The sequence below is a fragment of the Eptatretus burgeri genome, chromosome 12 (genome assembly GCF_056783735.1).
Source record: "Eptatretus burgeri isolate ZD-2024b chromosome 12, Ebu_testis_v1, whole genome shotgun sequence".
In the NCBI taxonomy this organism is placed as follows: Eukaryota; Metazoa; Chordata; class Myxini; order Myxiniformes; family Myxinidae; genus Eptatretus; species Eptatretus burgeri.
The window spans coordinates 16,806,436-16,824,383 of NC_140972.1; the positions used below are offsets into that span (position 1 = coordinate 16,806,436).

Genomic DNA, 17,948 nt, shown 5'->3' on the forward strand with positions numbered 1-17,948 from the left:
CCCAAGGAGTGATGAATCCTTAGTCTCATAATACACTCGTTGACTGGTGTTACCTAAATTATCATTGGAGTCAGCTTATTGGACACAGCAACAGCAACTCATTGGGCATGATAACCATCAGAGTAAACATACCAATAGAAGGTATCACCACCTGCCATGATCTTGCCACTATCGGGTCTCCCAACCTTAGAGAGTGCTGCAATACCGATGTTCAAACGTTTGAGCTCAGATGATAACGGACAGGTGATCATCCTCGCTTAGTGATAGGAAATTCCAGGCACCCACCCGAAGGGACCGCCTCAAGTTAACCCAAGGTGACCGCCATCTGGTGGAAGACACCTTACACACATTGCCGCAATCTGACCCAGGAAGGTTGGCCTGTGGTTTTCCTCCTATCATCAAAGAGAGGTGGTCCCGGAGGCTTTGCCCCAATCATGTCATCTAGTGGGGGAGACAGTTTAGTCGCCGACAACCTGACCATGAAACAGGTTCGTACAGGTTTACATGGTACCAGTAGCAAGTTATGGATCTAATCTGGCCTGACCAGGTGTGAATCCAAATTGATGATCTGAGATGAGGTTGTTGGAGAATAGCAATGATTTTTACATCAACTGTGATGATAGATTCCATTACCTTGCTCATCTTTGGAAGTACAATAAGCTAATTTGGCTGCAGTTGCGGTGATCAATTTTTTGCCCCTTTTTAATGTAATGCTGTGATGTTTGCTGATTTCCAATTTCCCAGGTGGATACACGACACCAGTCCTGAAGTGTTAAAGTTAAAAAAATACGAATACATGAAGTGTGAATTGAAGCAGGTCACACTTTATGACTCGTGAATATGCGGGGTCCACGAATAGCAAATCCGCAAATCTATACAGCTACGAAATCCGACAGTCGATGTGGCTGGAATGCATCAAAAGCATATTGGGCTTCCCTCAGAATTATTGCCTAACGTTGTGTATCAGCCTTATTCTATTACATTTCTTTCAGGAGTAAATTCTCCATTTGGAGACATCAATGTGCTTTTACATGAATTTCAAAGTCATGAAGCAGAAAAGGACAAATGAACACAGTGATATATGATTTGAGCATGAGGTCATGGCAATGTAAGTTTTTTTGGTTAGAGCGGAATCACAAACAAATCAGCCTTGTCTATCATGTATCCAATGTCAGTCTGTTTTCCTTGACTTCATTGTCAGTCTAACTCTCCATTGTCTCTTTTTTTGAATTTTTTAAAATTCTTCCATGAACATCTTTTTCTACAAAGGAAGAAAAGAAAGTAATGATTGGAGGCGTTTTAGTTTTGTTTTGGAGTTTTCTCTGACCTGGTGGGGTTGCTGTGTTAAAGCACTGGTTTATTATTATTATGTGCGTGATGTGCTCCTGCCCATATTTGAATAGGTAGCTCTGGAGGAATTTGTGAAAATCACAAGCTGTATTCAGACATGCGGCGTAAATCCTTAAACACAGGCATTATCACGGTGCAGAACTATGGCACACATGTTCCTACCAAGGTCTCCCATATCACATTTGCTCATGAGGTCGGCCATAACTTTGGCTCTCCGGTAAGTTGATACACGTCGACACATTCACATTGGTAGCTAAATATGTGCTAAAGTGAAAGCTTGAATGTGGAAATATAATTTCTGAAGCCTATTTAAATAATTATGTTGGTGTTTTGGATATTTTGTAATCAATACAGTGGAAGAAAGAGAAGTTTGCCAGTGGCTTGTTACAATATTTTTTTTTTTGCCTCCTGTGCAGCACGACTCTGGGCCCTCTTGTACTCCAGGAACTTCCAGCAGAATAAATGAAAAGGAGAAAGGAAATTATATAATGTATGCAAGAGCCACGTCTGGAGACAAATTGAACAACAACCGTTTCTCTCCATGCAGCATTGCAAATATCAGCTTGGTATTGCAAGCCAAGCAACAGCGCTGCTTTGTTGGTACGAGCCTTCATAAACTTTACATTTGCACCAAAAGTTGCAAGTCTGAATTCCACGTCTGGCATGAACTTTTCTACTAAATTATGTTCTTGTCCTGATAATTGCTACCTTGTCCTCTGAAGAAAGGTTACATAAACTTTTTAGTTGGCCTTGGATACTGTAAAAGTTATTGTGTAGTGTTAAAGCCTGTTGCAGTCAGTGAAGTTGCTGCAGCTTCACTGTCTGAAAAAGTGCAGCTGAAACTGCTGCAGACAGTGAAGAAGGAAAGTGAAAAGGCTGGTCTTTATTTGAGACTAAAAAATGACTACAATGTAATAAATTGCGAAGATCGACGTGTTCAGCTTTGATGGCGATCACATGGAAATCGTTGACAGTTTTATCTTCCTAGGATTTAAGATTGAAGTGTGTGGAGAATTCAGAGCAGAAATTGATTGACGGTTTGTGTTGGGGAGAATAGCAATGTCATGATTGACAAGCATCTGGAAAGACAGCGATGTGGTACAATAGAAAACCAAGAGGAGGGAGGATGGTGAATGCTTTTGTGTTTACAGTTGCAATGTATGGATGTGAAGGCCCTGTCACTCCTTGACGTTTTAGCCAGCGTATGGCAAGAGATCAAAATGTATGTAAAACGCTGGCGTACGCTGAACTATTGATGTTTTTTTTTCCAGTTTTGGACGTATTCATAACGAGTTGGACGTATGCATAATGTATTAGTAACGTACACAGAACGTTTCGATAACTTATATCAAAGAATGCTGAGCGTGTTCTCGGCGTTCACAACCTATGCCCAACGATAGTCTAACTTATGCATAGCGCGGCAGCGTATCGCCGACGATCATGTGGCGTAGGCTATTAATAGGCTGTGGCTCGACGATTCAAATCATAACCGCACTAGACATCGAAGTGTCAAGCCGCTGTCACACCTTGACGTTTTAGCCAGCGTATGCCGACGTATGAAAAAATTGCCGAATACGCTGGCACACGTCGAATACGTTATGGGTAAGTTTTGTATACGTTAAGAGCACGCTGAAGCACGCTGGCATACGTCGTAGTACGCCGAGTACGTCGACAAATCTTCAGCATGTTGAAAATTTTTCGACGTATGCCAGCATATGACACACGTTCCGCATACGCTGGCCATAAGTTGTAGGCATGTTACGCGATCGTTGACACACGTCAACACACGTTACTTGTAAGTTACTCATAAGTCGAAACGCGTCGAGGTAATGGTTAGCGTCAGTGTTCCAGACTCCCTCGTTTTTTGTTGTTTTTTTTTCTTTGATATGACGGTGATGTTGACACTTCGATTTCTAGTGCGGTTATGATTTAAATCGTTGAGCGGCAGCCTAGTAGTTCTATTATATTATAACCGCACTAGAAATCGAAGTGTCAACATCACTGTCATACCGAAGAAAAAAAAACCAGGGAGTCTGGAACACTGACACTAACCATTACCTCGACGCGTTTCGACTTGTTGACACACGTTACTTGTAAGTTACTCATGTGTGTCAACGATCGCGTAACGTGCCTACAACACGTTACTCATAGGTTAGAAATAAGTTTCGGGTACGCTAAACATTACCTCGACGTGTTTCGACTTATGAGTAACTTAGAAGTAATGTGTGTCGACGTGTATCAATGATCGCGTAATGTGCCTACAGCTTATGGCCAGCGTATGCGGAACGTGTGAGTCATACACTGGCATACGTCGAAAAATTTCAAGCATGGAAAATTTGTCTAACAGCTCAGAGTAGTACGACATATGCCAGCGTACTACGACGTATGCCAGCGTGCTCTTAACGTATACAAAACTTACCCATACGTATTTGACGTGTGCCAGAGTTTTAGACAAATTTTTCATACGTCGGCATATGCTGGCTAAATCGTCAAGGTGTGACAGGGCCTTGAGTCATGGATGGTGAAAAGGACAGGAAGGAAGGGAGGAGAATGACAATTTTGAAATCTGATGTTGGAGACCAATGTTAAAAATTCCATGGACTGCAAGAAGAACGAACAAATCATGCTTGAAGAAATTAGACCACCATGTACATTAGAAACAGTGATGTGAAAATAGAAACTATCTCGTACGTTAGACACGTCATGAGTGCAGAAAACGAAAGTCTGGAGAAGTCAACCATGCTGGATTTGGTTGAGGGAAGAAGAGCAAGAGACATACCATGTATGCGCTGGATGGATGGGGAAAAGGCTGCAACCAAACTTTCCCTGCCAGAGCTTTGGGAAACAGTGCAGGATAGGGATATTTGGAGAAATATGATCATGAATATCATTACAAGTCAGACATGACTTGACACACCTAGATAACTAGATTAAAGCCTTTTTATATTGCTCATTGTAACGGTTTTGGTCTTCTTGTCATCTATAGTGAGTAACACTGTCACATATACATGCACAGAATCTGGACAGCCCATCTGTGGGAATGGGATTGTGGAGGAAAATGAGGAGTGTGATTGTGGTTACAGTGACCAGTGCCGCGATAAATGCTGTTCCCCTGCAAGCATACCTGCAGAAAAGGGTTGTCGGCTACAATTGGGTGCATCGTGCAGGTAGGTAATATTTGCACCATGCCACATTTTTTGTGAAACCTTGCACATTGATACACTGGCTGCTTGGTCTCCAGCACTGTGATATCCATGATTTTTTACTGATGAGCCTTGCACCAACAACTTGGTAAAGCTCATAATGCTAACTTTTATTATGTAACAAAGAAAGAAAAAAAAAGTGCAATTTGCCTTTCCTTGTATATGCCAACTTAAAATTGTCAAATTAAAGGTATTTCTTGGCACAATTTCCAAGATCTGATGCTGTCACGAATTGCATTGTCACTAATTTTGCGACACAATACCTTGATTTAGTTTCAAAAAAGAAAATAAATCAGCAAATGAAGAAAATCTGAAGACTGGTCTCCTATCTCTACTTTCTCCAACATCAACTCATCCTGGGAATTCTTTCAAAGAAACTTGCTCTCCCTCATGCACAGATTTATCCCCTCTCGTCTTCAGTTGTCCTACCCTTCCTCCCGCCCTTGGTTCACTGAAGCTTGTGGTGAGGCAGTTGTCCTGAAACAACTTGCCTTTGCCTCATGGAAAGCAAACCCAACTGAGGGCAATCTCAGTTCCTTCCATAAAGCTCGGAACAAGTGTGTATCTACCCTCAGGAGAGCCAGAAAACAACATCTTTCTCATCTCAAGTCTGAACTCTCAAACCTCTCTCCCTCCTCAAAATCCTGGTGGCGTATCATCAAATCTGGTGTATGTTCCCCCTCCATCCCCTCCCCTACCTCAAATGGCAGCACGACTGATACTGCACGTGAAAATGCTGAATGCCTAAACTCGGTGTTTGCAGCTAAATCTTGTGTCCAAAACCCATCACTTTCTCTACCCACCTTACCCAGTCGCACCCAACTGTCCCTGGACTCTGTGTCCTTTTCTCCTGACAAGGTGGAGAGCTTGCTGTCAAACCTCGACTCAGATTCTGCAACCAGTCCAGACTGCATCGGCCCACGTGTCCTCAAAGCCTGCTCTTATGCTCTTGCTCACCCTCTCTCTGTTCGATTCACCCTCTCATTTGCTCAAGGCCATCTGCCATCTGCTTGGAAATCAGCAAACATCACTGCCCTGCAAAAAAAGGTGCAAAAACAGATCCCTGCAACTACAGACCAATCAGCCTTCTCACAATCGTCAGCAAGGTTATGGAATCCATCCGCTTCAGACATCAAATCCTTCCTCTTCTCCAATGGCTTGATTTCTGATCATCAATTTGGTTTCAGACCAGGTCACTCTCCCCTCGATATGCTGCTTCTGCTCTCCCAACAATGGATGCAAGCCCTCAATGCCAGACAGGAAATCCAAGCCGTATCCCTGGACATATCACGTGCTTTTGACACAGTCTGGCAGCCTGCCCTGCTCATCAAACTCTCTTCCTATGGTATCCAAGGCCATCTCCACTCATGGCTTGCAGACTTCCTCTCCTGTCGCAGTCAACGTGTGGCCCAAAATGGAGTTCTTTCATCCCCCCTTCCTGTCCAGGCTGGACTTCCTCAAGGTAGTGTTCTGGGCCCTGTTCTTTTTCTGGTTTTCATCAATGATCTCTCCAACTCTCTGGAAAATCCTCTATATCTCTGCTGATGAATCCACCCTCTGCCGTACCATCGGTCATCCCTCAGACCGGCAAGCAGCAGCTTCTTCGCTCACTGCTGATCTGGATAAAATCACAAACTGGTCCAACACGTGGAACATGTGTTTCAATCCGGACAAATCTCACACTCTCACTATGTCTCTTTGAAAGGACCGTTTAGAAAACCACCCCATCCACTTTCTCAACAATCCTCTGGAAGAAGTCCTTTCTTTCAAGCTTCTGGGTCTCACTATCTGCCATGACCTTTCCTTGGAAAGCCACATTTCAAACCTCGCCTCCAAAGCCAGTCCCCGACTGGGAATCCTCCATCGTGCAAGGTCCTTCCTTGGCCCACCTGAGCTCCTGACCACTTACAAAGCTTTTGTCCGCAGCTTGATGGAGTACTGCTCTCCCCTCTGGGCTGGTGTTCCTGCCTCCCACCTTTCTCGGCTTCACGCTGTAGAAACCAAGGCATTGCGGATCATTGGCATCTCCCGCAATGAGGCTGAGTCTTTGGGCCTCTCACTCAATCAATGCAGGTTGGTCGGTGGTCTTTGTCTTCTACCGTCTCCTCTCCAGCCTCGACCCCCTGCTCTCTCTGCAATTTGTCCCCACCACATTTCCGCAGGGCGCTCACGGTCCGCCAACAGCCTCCTGGTAAAACTACCAAAATCACGAATCACTGCTCACCTTCACTCTTTCATTCCTCTTTTTTCCCACCTTTGGAATAAACTCTCTCACTCTATTCATTTCCATTCTTCCCTCCAGGCCTTCAAAACAGCTGTTCACCACCACCTCTTAAGATCCCCCATCCAAATCCTCGATCTTTTCTACCCCTGATAATCCACCCAAGCCCACCTCCTTCAAATTCCCTGCTTTCCTTCCTGAAAGTCCCTGTAATGTCCATCTTCTATTCCCCATGTTCCCCATCCCATCCCTCTCCCTTCCACAGATCTCCAAATGTCCCTGTTCCCCACTATTTTGTCCTTCCCACTCCCTCCCTCCTGTCTCATGCCCCCCTTGATGTGCGTTGTGTGTTAGCTCTCATACGAGCCTTGACAAGGTATACAAAAAAAAAAGTGCATTGATCAAGAAGTACCTTATTCAACTGACCACTAAATATATAATACTCTTTCTGACTGTTGGTGATTATATTTACCACCTCTGGTCATCTAACTCCTGTTCTGAAAATGCTTTGGATATTGTTAATGTTCATTTTTATATGCCTGACATATATATATATATATATATATATATATATATATATATATATATATATATATATATATATATATATATATATATATATATATATATATATATATGTATCGGGCCGTATTATGTGATACCGGTCGTCCGTCTGTCTGTCTGTCTGTCTGTCCGTCCGTTCCTGTCCGCAACTCTAACTCCCAAAGTTTTCAACTTTCACGTTTCATATTTGGTACATAGGTACAGACTGTGGAGACGGTGTGTTGCGACATACGTTCGTCATCTAAAGTGATTGCCATGGCAACCAGGATGCTGTTTTCCATGTAGTCGTACAATTCTGTATATACCTTCTTGTTCGGGCATATATTGTGCTCACTTGCGCTCTTGTTTAAGAATAGAATGAGCAGAAAAACATAAAGAACAACGAGAGCGAAATTGATGGTGCACCATCATATATCTCCACGCTTCCCACCGAAAGCAAAGTTGAAAGATAGCAAAACGTTCAACCAGGAATGACCCAATATCAAATTTTGAGTTTAAAAAAAATGAAATAAAAGCTCGTCTGTTTTGACCCCTGTGAGTCCCCACCCTCTGGATCCCCAACCGTGGATCAAAACCCAAAAATTGTTGCAGTTTCATGTGTCCCCCAACATTGATTGCACAAAGTTTCATTTAAACATGTTTAATAATGTGCCGGTAATTTCATTTTTCGGTAATTGACCTTTGACCCTACACAGGTAGTACAATTAGTGCCCCCAATTTTAATGTGCCTCATACTTTCTTAGACCCCCTCGGAGGACTAAACCACCATTTAGGTTTTTATTTTTTTCTTGCTTTTTTAATGATCTATAATTACAGCAGTGTGTGTGTGTGTGTGTGTGTGTGTGTGTGTGTGTGTGTGTGTGTGTGTGTGTGTGTGTGTGTGTGTGTGTGTGTGTGTGTGTGTGTGTGTGTGTGTGTGTGACCGCTGTTTCTCAACAACCACTGGTCCGATCTAATTGAAACTTGCCAGATATATTGCTGGGGACGTGAGGATGTGCCTTTTCAAGGTTTGATATTAATCGGACAAGTGCTTCCGAAGTTATGGCCATTTATTTACCAAACCAATGGCAAGACACGTTGCGTGGGCGTGGCCGATGGGGAAGGGAACCTCAGCTGCGTTCCCCATTACGGGTTACAACGTAGGGCTTCCGGATAATGATGACTTTGTGTATTCTAATAATTTCTCGATTTTTTTTTATGCGCATTTTTAGATAAACACAATGCCCCAAGTTATGATCGTTTTCATATTAGACGGTGCATAAATTTCGGTAACATCAGAGTGCTGGTATGCTCTGAACCAGGAAGTAAATTTTTTTTCTCTCTCTTCTCTTCTCTTTTTGTTTTTCCTTGCCACGACATTGCGAAAAGGTAAAATATGTTGGCGCTAATTGAATAATTGGGTATTAAAACTAAATTGCGAATAATCGTAACTGCGAATAATATGCGAACTTCCGGGCCATGCACGTACGGGCACGCGAGAGCGAAGAAACGGCCTGTGTGGTTGTTGTTTGTTGCTCGCGGTTTGAATATTTCTTTATGAATTTTTTTTATTTTTATTTTTATTTTTACGGGCACATACTGGTACTGCTAATGTTTGAGCTGTATCTCAAATCCAGCTGGTACTTTCACAATGCATTTTTGCATCAATCATGGAAATAAAAATTATGTTTTTATTGATGATCTTTTTTTGACCTTGACCTAATTTTTAGGTCATGACCCATTGATACATTTAAATATTTTTCACCATAACTCAACTATTTTTTTGTCTGATCAGAATTAAATTGCCCTCCCTAGATAGCTTAGAGTAAGGCACACTTGCACTTAAGTTACATCATACCCTCTGGGTTAAAGGTCAAGGTAAAATAGCGATCTGAAAATACAACTTGTTTTTTGTCATCGCTCAATTTTGCGAATGCGGAATCTCAAAGACCGCTTGGCCTTCCAAGATGTTCTTGCATCATAATAGTGTGCCTGCACTGAAGTTATGCACCCGATATTTGATTAGTGCCTTACCTACTCTTTTCGAATTGTAGCCGGGTGTTGGCGCAGTGGTTAGGGCAGTGGCTTGGGATCCCAGTGTCCTGAGTTCAAGCCCCGTTGGCTGCTGAATTAACACCAGGGGGTTGACTCAGCCTGTCATCCTTCCGAGGTCGGCGAAATGAGTACCAGTGTACTGGTCCCGGTGTATGCCCCGGTTAGAATAGGTGTACCATATTCCTGTGTGTCATAAGAGGCGACCAGGGTTGGCGTCAGGAAGGGCATCCGGCCATAAAACATTGCCTCAAGAAAAAGCCCAACCCCTGCACAGCAGGGAAAAATGGCTGTAAAAACGGTCATCTACTCTTTTCGAATTAACAACAAACAACTTTTCGATCATAACTTGAATAATTTTCCTCTGATTTTCATGATGTTGAGTTTTATTGATGGATGGTACATGGGGACACATTTTCTTAATTTCCACTTTATTCCCGAAATGTTGAAGGTCAAGGTCATATGGCGGTCCAAAAAGAATATGGCCATCTTTGGATCATGGGCACTGGGGGAGCCTTACCCTTGGCGATCGCTTTATAACACTGAACAACAAAACTTTTTTACTGGAGATGTGTAAAGTGATTTAGACTAATTTGGGTAGGCTGATTTCAAAAATCATAACCGTTTTGCTGTATCACGTCAGGATTTTCAGTAACAGAAATATTCCCATTGCCTCGAAGTCAGGATTTCAATGAAATTTACAAAAATTCATTTATTCATTTATTTCATCATGAATGCTTCAAAATTATAGAAATTACAGAAAAACTCCACGAGAATGGAATTAAAAATGCTTTAGGCATTTGGCTTTGCGTTTGTGCTGCTCTGTGTCAGTTTCACGATGCAGGAACCAGCAGAAATCGCCCATCATGTTCGGGTTGTGCCGCCCTTGGTGACGCGTCTCCATGAGTGAAATCTCTTGGTGGAATCGCTCGCCGTGCTCGTCCGAGACTGCTCCCAAGTTGTCAGGGAAGAAGTTCAGGTGCTGGTGTAGGAAATGGATTTTCAGGGACATCCTGGAGCCAAGTTTCCTGAAGGACTCCAGCAGCTGCTGCACTATTTCTTCATAGTTGTCCGCGCGCTCGTTCCCCAAGAAGTTGTCCGTCACAGCTTTGAAGCTCCTCCACGCTGCCAGCTCTTTGGGGTTTAGAGTTGTCGGAAAAGTTTCGTCCTTCATAATCTGTCGGATTTGCGGTCCAACAAAGACACCAGCCTTGATCTTGGCCTCCGACAAGGTGTTGCCAAACTTTTCCTTGAGGTATAAAAACCCACGCCCATTCAGATCCATTGCCCGTACAAAACTTTTCATCAAGCCGAGCTTTATGTGGAGTGGTGGAAGGAAAACCTTGGCTGGGTCGACAAGGGCGACATGCTTCACGTTGTGTCGACCAGGTACATGCTCTTTTCGCTCTTCCCAATCTTTCTTCGTCCAGTGATTCTTGTCGTCTCTGCTATCCCAGAGACAAAGGAAGCACATGTATTTCGTGTAGCCTGACTGCAGCCCTAACAACAGCGCCACCACTTTCAAGTCTCCGCAGATGTGCCAGTTGAAGTCATTGTACTTGATGGAATCAAGCAGCTGCCGCATAGTCTCATAGGTCTCTGTCATGCCGAACGCGTGAGCCAGTGGGACTGATGGTTTCTCATTGCCATTGTGGAGCAAAACAGCCTTCAAGCTGTTCTTCCCCGAGTCGATGAAGAGGCGCCAGTCTGCAGGATCGTGATCACACCCAAGTTCTTTCAACAGACCGTTGATGTCTGCAGAATGTCATCGTGTCTTCCATCTCAAAGAACTCAGCCATGTCTCTGTGACGTGCTCTGACCAAGGATATCTTGGTGTTAGGTTCAAGTAGATTCCACTGCTGCAGCCTTGATCCAAGCAGCTCTGCCTTCGCCTTTGGCAGCGAGAGATCTCTTACAAGATCATTTAAGTCTCCCTGGTTCAGAAAGTGTGATTCTTGAGTGTCGGGTTCAAAAGGTTCATCATCACCATCCTCTTCACCACTGCTTACAGCTATGTTCTGATCAGCTGGAGGTGTTGGAACGGGGTTCTCGTCATCATGAGGCACAGGTTTACGAGCAGAGACGCAGTCAGCGTACTTGATGTGACCTTTATTCTTCTTGTTGAAGCCGGCGATGCTTGTGCAGCAGAAATAACAATCATCATGATGATTCTGCGGCTCACGCCATATCATGGGCACCGCAAATGGCATGCTCGCGCGCTTGCCCACCAACCACTGAGTCAAGGTTGTGTGACAGCTTGTGCAGCAGATGTGTGGTGCCCAGCTCTGTTCTTGGTCCCCCACCTTACACCCGAAGTAGTGAAAGTAGGCGGCCTTCATTTTCACTGCTGTAGATATACTTCGCTGTTGATCTTTTTTGGTATACCGACCACAGACATAACAGAAGTTGTCAGGATGATTGGTACAGGAACGCCTACTCATCTTTATCTGAAAGAAAGAAATATAACACAAGTTAACAACAATTGTACGAAATAGACATGTTAAAGACATATGTAAATTTCATTGAAATCCTGACTTCTAGGCAATGGGAATATTTCTGTTCCTGAAAATCCTGACGTGATACAGCAAAACGGTTATGATTTTTGAAATCAGCGTACCCAAATTAGTCTTAATCACTTTACACATCTCCAGTAAAAAAAAATTTTTGAAATTTGTTGTTCAGTGTAATCGCAGATATCTAGTTTTTCTTTACCAATACAAAGGTGCATAAATGTAGCAATATTAAAATATTAGGATCAGCATTGTAAACTAGAAGGGCACTCGGTAGAGCACATACCTCCGACACATAATGCCTGATCCACGAGAATATATTGGGCCCAATACATTTTTGAAATATCATGCTATATATTGTTTTTGGCCCAATCTCTCAATGGTGAAGAATCACTTTGAAAATTACATAAATCTCGTGTCCAGATCCACTTTCGGATCTTCACCAAAATCAAATCAATTCGTTGTGGTCACACACTCAATTTGCCCACCAAGTTTCATCCGAATCCATCCACAACTTTTTGAGATGTCATGCTATATATCATTTTTGGATCTATCTCTCAATGGTGAAGAATCACTTAAAAAATTATCGGATCCAGATTCACATCTTCACCAAAATTGAATCAATTCTTCCTTGTCACACACCCAATGTGTCCACCAAATTTCATGCTGATTTGTTCACAACTTTGAGATATCTTGCACATAAACAAACAAGAAAACGACGTCGTGTTGAGCACAACACTTGCAGAATCCACCCCCCCCCCTTTTCCAATGGTTGCTATGGGTCCATCAAATTGTCCATTTCCTTAAGATTAAAATTCTCAATCTTACTTCAGGTCAATCAGATGAAAACTGATTATTTTTCAGATTGAAATTGATGATTTTAGAAGTTTAACCTTGAGTTGACCTTTGACCTTAAAATAGTTGCTTTCCCAATTCAGTGGTGGACTATGCAATTCCTGTTCAACTTTCAAGTTAATAGGATGTAAATTGCCGATTTTTCAGTTTAAAAGTGATGATTTTAGAAGTTTTACCTTGAGTTGACCTTTGACCTTTTGATCTCAAAAATAGTTGCTTTCCCAATTCAGTAATGGACTCTGCAAATATTGTTCAAATTTCAAGTCAATCGGATGACAAATAATGATTTCAGAAATTTGACCAAGATGACCTTTGACCTCAAACTCAATCGGCTTCTCAGTTGAGTCTACCTCTACAACTTGGTAAAGTTTCATGACGATCGGTTTAGAATTATGACCTGAAGGCGACAGACAAGCAGACTAGCAAAATTGACTGACCAATATACTTGAAAAATCTTCGATTTTGCAAGCAACAAGACGACGACGTCGTGCAGAGCACGATACTTGCAAAATCCATAAAACAAATTTGACCTCAAAAATAATTTGTGGCTGAATTCAATAACAAAATATGCAACTCCTCTTCAAATTTCAAGTCAATCGGATGAAAACTGAGGATTTTAGAAATTCTACCTTCGTTGTTGACCTTGGGCCTATATTGACCCTTTGGACCATGTTGACCACAAAAATAATTTGTGGTTGAATTCAATGACCTGATATGCAAATACTCTTCAAATTTCAAATAAATCGGATGAAAATTGAGGATTTTAGAAATCTCACTTAAGTTGTTGACCTTTGGCCGATGTTGACCGTTTGACCTCAAAAACAATAGGCTTCTTCCTTATGACTCACTCCACCATGTGGTGAAGTTTCGTGAAGATCGGTTTAAAATTGTTACCTGTATGCAGTAAACACAGACAAACAAACAAAGACGGAATAACAAAATCGATTGACCAATATACTTGAAAAATCCTCGATTTTGCAAGTAACAAACAGATAGAGAGGGGTGAAAATATAACCTCCTTCACCTTTGGTGACGAAGGTAACACTATATGTCAATGTTGGTAGAACAGGTTGCAGCCAGAGAGGGCAATGCAGTACCGATATGAAATGTTGGTACCATAATCGTTTTTCTTCAGTTAATGACATAAACTTCATTAGCCATAATAGTTGTCTTGGGTTAAAATTCGGACTTCATGAGGTGTTTTAGAAGCTTATTGTGTCACAAACATACTTTTAAAAAAAGAGGAAGTATTGATGTCTTTGGTGAGTGTACTATGATCTCTCATTGTTTTTATAATTCAGTTCTACCTTTCTTTTGCAGCCCGAGCCAGGGTCCATGTTGTTCTTCTGAGTGCAATTTCAGGCCGAAGTTTCAGGTCTGCCGCAAAGATTCTGAGTGTGCACATATTGGAATGTGTAATGGCAATGGAGCCTCCTGTCCCACCTCTCCTCCAAAGCAGAATTTCACTGCCTGCAACCAAGGCACGCAAGTGTGCGTCAATGGGGTAAGGCATGCACTGTTCACCATGTAACTTTTGTGCCATCCCAGCTGTATCTGAACTCTTGATCAAGTTGCTGATTTGTTGAGAGATCGGTATTCATAGAACTGCAGATAGTTAAGGCAGTAGTTTCAGGAAGTGCACAAATATTTCATTGTCCAAGTCATTTTTGCTGAGATTGTGTCAGGAAATGTGAACTTGTGACTTCATTGTTTGCTCCTTCTCTGCTCTTTTTTTATGCCCAGATCTGTGAATAGTTTTGTTACTCAAGTGTGCATCTCCCACCCTGTTTGTGCATTGGTACCCTGTCCAAGTTCCTTCTTCCCTCCATGCTCCCTCCACTTTAGGTTTCCACTTCTACTTCCACTTCCCCCTTCAGCTTCCACCTCCTTACCTTTTTGGAATCCACCTCTCCCCCTTTCACCACTCTGGCTTTCCCCTTTCCCCCTTAGAGCTTCCTCTTCTCCCCCTTTCCTCTTCCAGCTTTTCCTTCCCTCCCCCCTTTTCCCCGTGACTTGTGATTATTTTATTTTTTGTATAGAATCTGGGCTCATGGAAAAATGAGAACACTGAATGGATCAGGATGCAAATACCAAAAGGAACAGTGGGGATTGAAGGACAAAAGAGAGGAGAAAGGATACAGAGAAGAATGAGAGCAAGGTTATGGGGAAGATGAAACTGGGTTAATGACGTGGATACAGGTGCAAACTCTCAATCACAGAAGTGGAAGGGAAAGCGGGAAGAAGCATAAATTAAACAACAACAACAACAACAACAACAACAAAAAGTCGAAGCAGGGCATTAGGGGAGGGTGAACAAGGGTAGAAAAGATCATAGGTATGGATGGGGGATGATCTGAGGTTGTGGTGAACAGCTGTTTTAAAGTATGGGAGGCAAAAATGACATTGAACAGACTGAGGAATTTGGTTCCACAGGTGAAACAAGAGGTATGAATCAGTGGATGTATGCAGTGAACCTAGATGTTGGAAATTTCACCAGAAGTGGGTTACTGACTGACCATGTTTGCCCTGTAGAAATCTGTTGGGGGGGGGAAGTATGGGGACAAAGCATGGAAAGGTCAGAGGGTGCAAGACTAGAAAGGAGATTGTCGAAGATTGAGGCAACCACTGACCTGTCTGTGATATGAAAGACAGGCCCAGACATTGAGCTTCATCGCAGGAGATTCCAATGATCTTGAAGGCCTTGGTTTCCATGGCGTCAAGTTGAGCAAGGTGTCAGGCATGGGTAGTAGCCCAAAGTGTAGAGCAGTATTCCATCCAGATGTGGATAAAGGCCTTGTAAGTTGATAAAAGTTCATATATGCCAAGGAAAGATGGTGCATGATGGAGGATGTCCATTCACCTTTGCACGCCATCTTTGATTTGTGTTTTGCCCAAGAAAGATCATGGCTGACTTTTTCTTTTAATCGTTATTAACTGTCATCCTTTTGATCATTCTTTTTAACTCTCATCGAGTTGATTGGGTATGCTTCCTGTAACATCCGAGGGAGCCCCAGTAGGTAAAACTGTCTGAAAAATAGCAGGTCCTACCGAATCACTCAGCTTTAAAACTTAGATCTCACCAACAGCTTTACTCTCCCTTCTTTATCAAGCATTGGAAACTTTTCTTGGTAATAAATCTTCTTCCTTATCTGCTGCTCTTGGTGTCAGATGTGTCAGCCCTTTCTTCATCTTCCATATCCTGTTGGTAGCTTGTAAAGTATATCTGGGGAACATGTGCTTTCTCATTTTCTTTGCTCCTAAAGGAGTCATCATGGACAACTTGTGATCGGGTGGAATGCTTTCACTGTGTCTTTGGTGAAAATACTCGGGTTCCCCTCTCTCCCTGTCCCATATCTCCTTTCCCTTAGTGGGTCCTCCCTAGATCAACTGAGTTTCTCATCTGCAATAGTCAAAAAGCATCTGGAAAATTAAAACACAGCATCAGTAACTGTTCCTCATGTCATCAATGTACTTGTCCTCAAAACCTGTGCAACTGAACTGACTCTCCCTCTTTAGCAGATTCTTCTTGGAGGGATGCATCTCTTCACGATGAAAGCTGATTTTGTCGTTCCTATTCATTCGAAGACACCAAGATAGACATTAACTTTTCTACTGGTTTGCCATCTTCCATGAGCTGTTATGGTAATGAAGTACTGCATATCATTTCAGCAAATCTTATGGCCCAAGTCTTCTCCTCATCTTTTAACATCCAATCATCAGTTTGGTATCTGACTTGGCTGCTCCACCACTTTAGACTTGCTCCTTTTGCTAATTCAGCAATGGAAGGATTCTTTGAACTTTGAGCCTTCAAGCAAGAGGTCTGAGCAGTCTCGTGGACATCCCTAGAGCATTCAACACCATCCTACACGCAGCACTGGTCACTTAACCTTCTGCCAATAGTATCCTAAATCTTCTCATTGATAGATTTTATTCTAGCTCATAAGAGTGCATAGCCCTGGGATGCTATCCTATCTCTTGTGTCCTTGGAGGGTGTATCAGTCCCTCAGGACCATCTTTGTACCTGCCCTGTTCCTGCTTTACAGTTATGACCTCTCAGCCTCTCTGGAAAACACACGAAATCACTTTGCAGATGACTCCACTCTGTGACGCTCACTGGAATGACTTTCAGCCTTCAGCCATATCTCTGCCAATTTGGAGAAAATAAGAAGCTGGTTAAACAATTTAATATGTTGCCCATTGCCTCCAATTCCCACACACTCCCTCTGTCTGTCTCTACATGCACATCGTATTGCTAACCCTCCAATGTACTCGTGCAATCAACCTCTGGCAGACAGACGTGTCTTTGGATCTCCTTGGCTAATAATCTGCCATGGTTATTCCTTGGCTCATCATTTATCAAGCTCCCCTTCAGGGCAGAGTTGTGCCTTAGAATTTTCCACAGATCTAAGTTGTGCATTGGCCACTTTCAGTTTCTAACAGTTTACAACGTCTTCATATGCGGTGCCATCGTGTCTGGCTCTCACTTTAAGCTTCTGGAAAACAGTGGAATACAAGAACGAAAGGGTAATTGGAGTCACTCAACAGGATGATGATGTGCAGTGCCTGCTCCTCTTCCACTGCGGACAGGTTGTTGGCCTAATGCATTCTTTCAATCTCGTATCTGGTCCACTTGCTCTCTCAGCCATTCATCCCTCATGAACTCCATCAAGTCACAATCGGTCATATTGTTGTCCTCTCCACATCCCAGGTAACTGCTCACCTCAGTTATTCTGTCCCCCTTTTCTATGCATTTGTGAAATTGGCTCACTGACTGTTCAGTCATGCTGTTCCCTCCACTTCCTTGAAAATGTGAACCATTGCCATCATATTATCCTCTATTGCTGTTCCTAGTATTTTCAGTTCTCACTCTCATCTCCATTTCACCTGCACTCTTCACACATTTTCCCTCTTTGTCAGTTTTTCCTGTTTTATCACATGATCTTTGTTTACTTTTCCCCTTGTTCCATTCTTTGTGAATGACTGTACCTAGTATCATTCAAAAATGTGTACTTTTCAAGGCCAAACTGGCTGTGCCCCACAAGTCATGAATTTTGTTTCCTGACCAGCGCCCGAGGGGCCACGCAAATGGGGAGTCTCTGACATCACGTGCTAGAGGCCATAAAAGACCCCCTTACTAATGGGGTCAGTGGAGGTAAATTCAGTCAGTTCAGGGCTAATAGTACAGGAATACAGCCGGAGAATCAGCCAGAGTAT

The 17,948-nt window shown here is 42.8% G+C and overlaps 1 protein-coding gene across 1 annotated transcript in view; it reads left to right on the forward strand.

The window, feature by feature from the left end:
- ADAM10 (ADAM metallopeptidase domain 10) overlaps positions 1-17,948 on the forward strand; it is a 152,560-nt gene that overhangs the window by 117,963 nt on the left and 16,649 nt on the right. The window contains exons 9-12 of the mRNA XM_085849686.1: positions 1,404-1,567; positions 1,767-1,950; positions 4,367-4,517; positions 14,055-14,238. Coding sequence (XP_085705812.1) covers positions 1,404-1,567; positions 1,767-1,950; positions 4,367-4,517; positions 14,055-14,238 — 683 coding nt within the window. The remainder of the gene's footprint in view (positions 1-1,403; positions 1,568-1,766; positions 1,951-4,366; positions 4,518-14,054; positions 14,239-17,948) is intronic.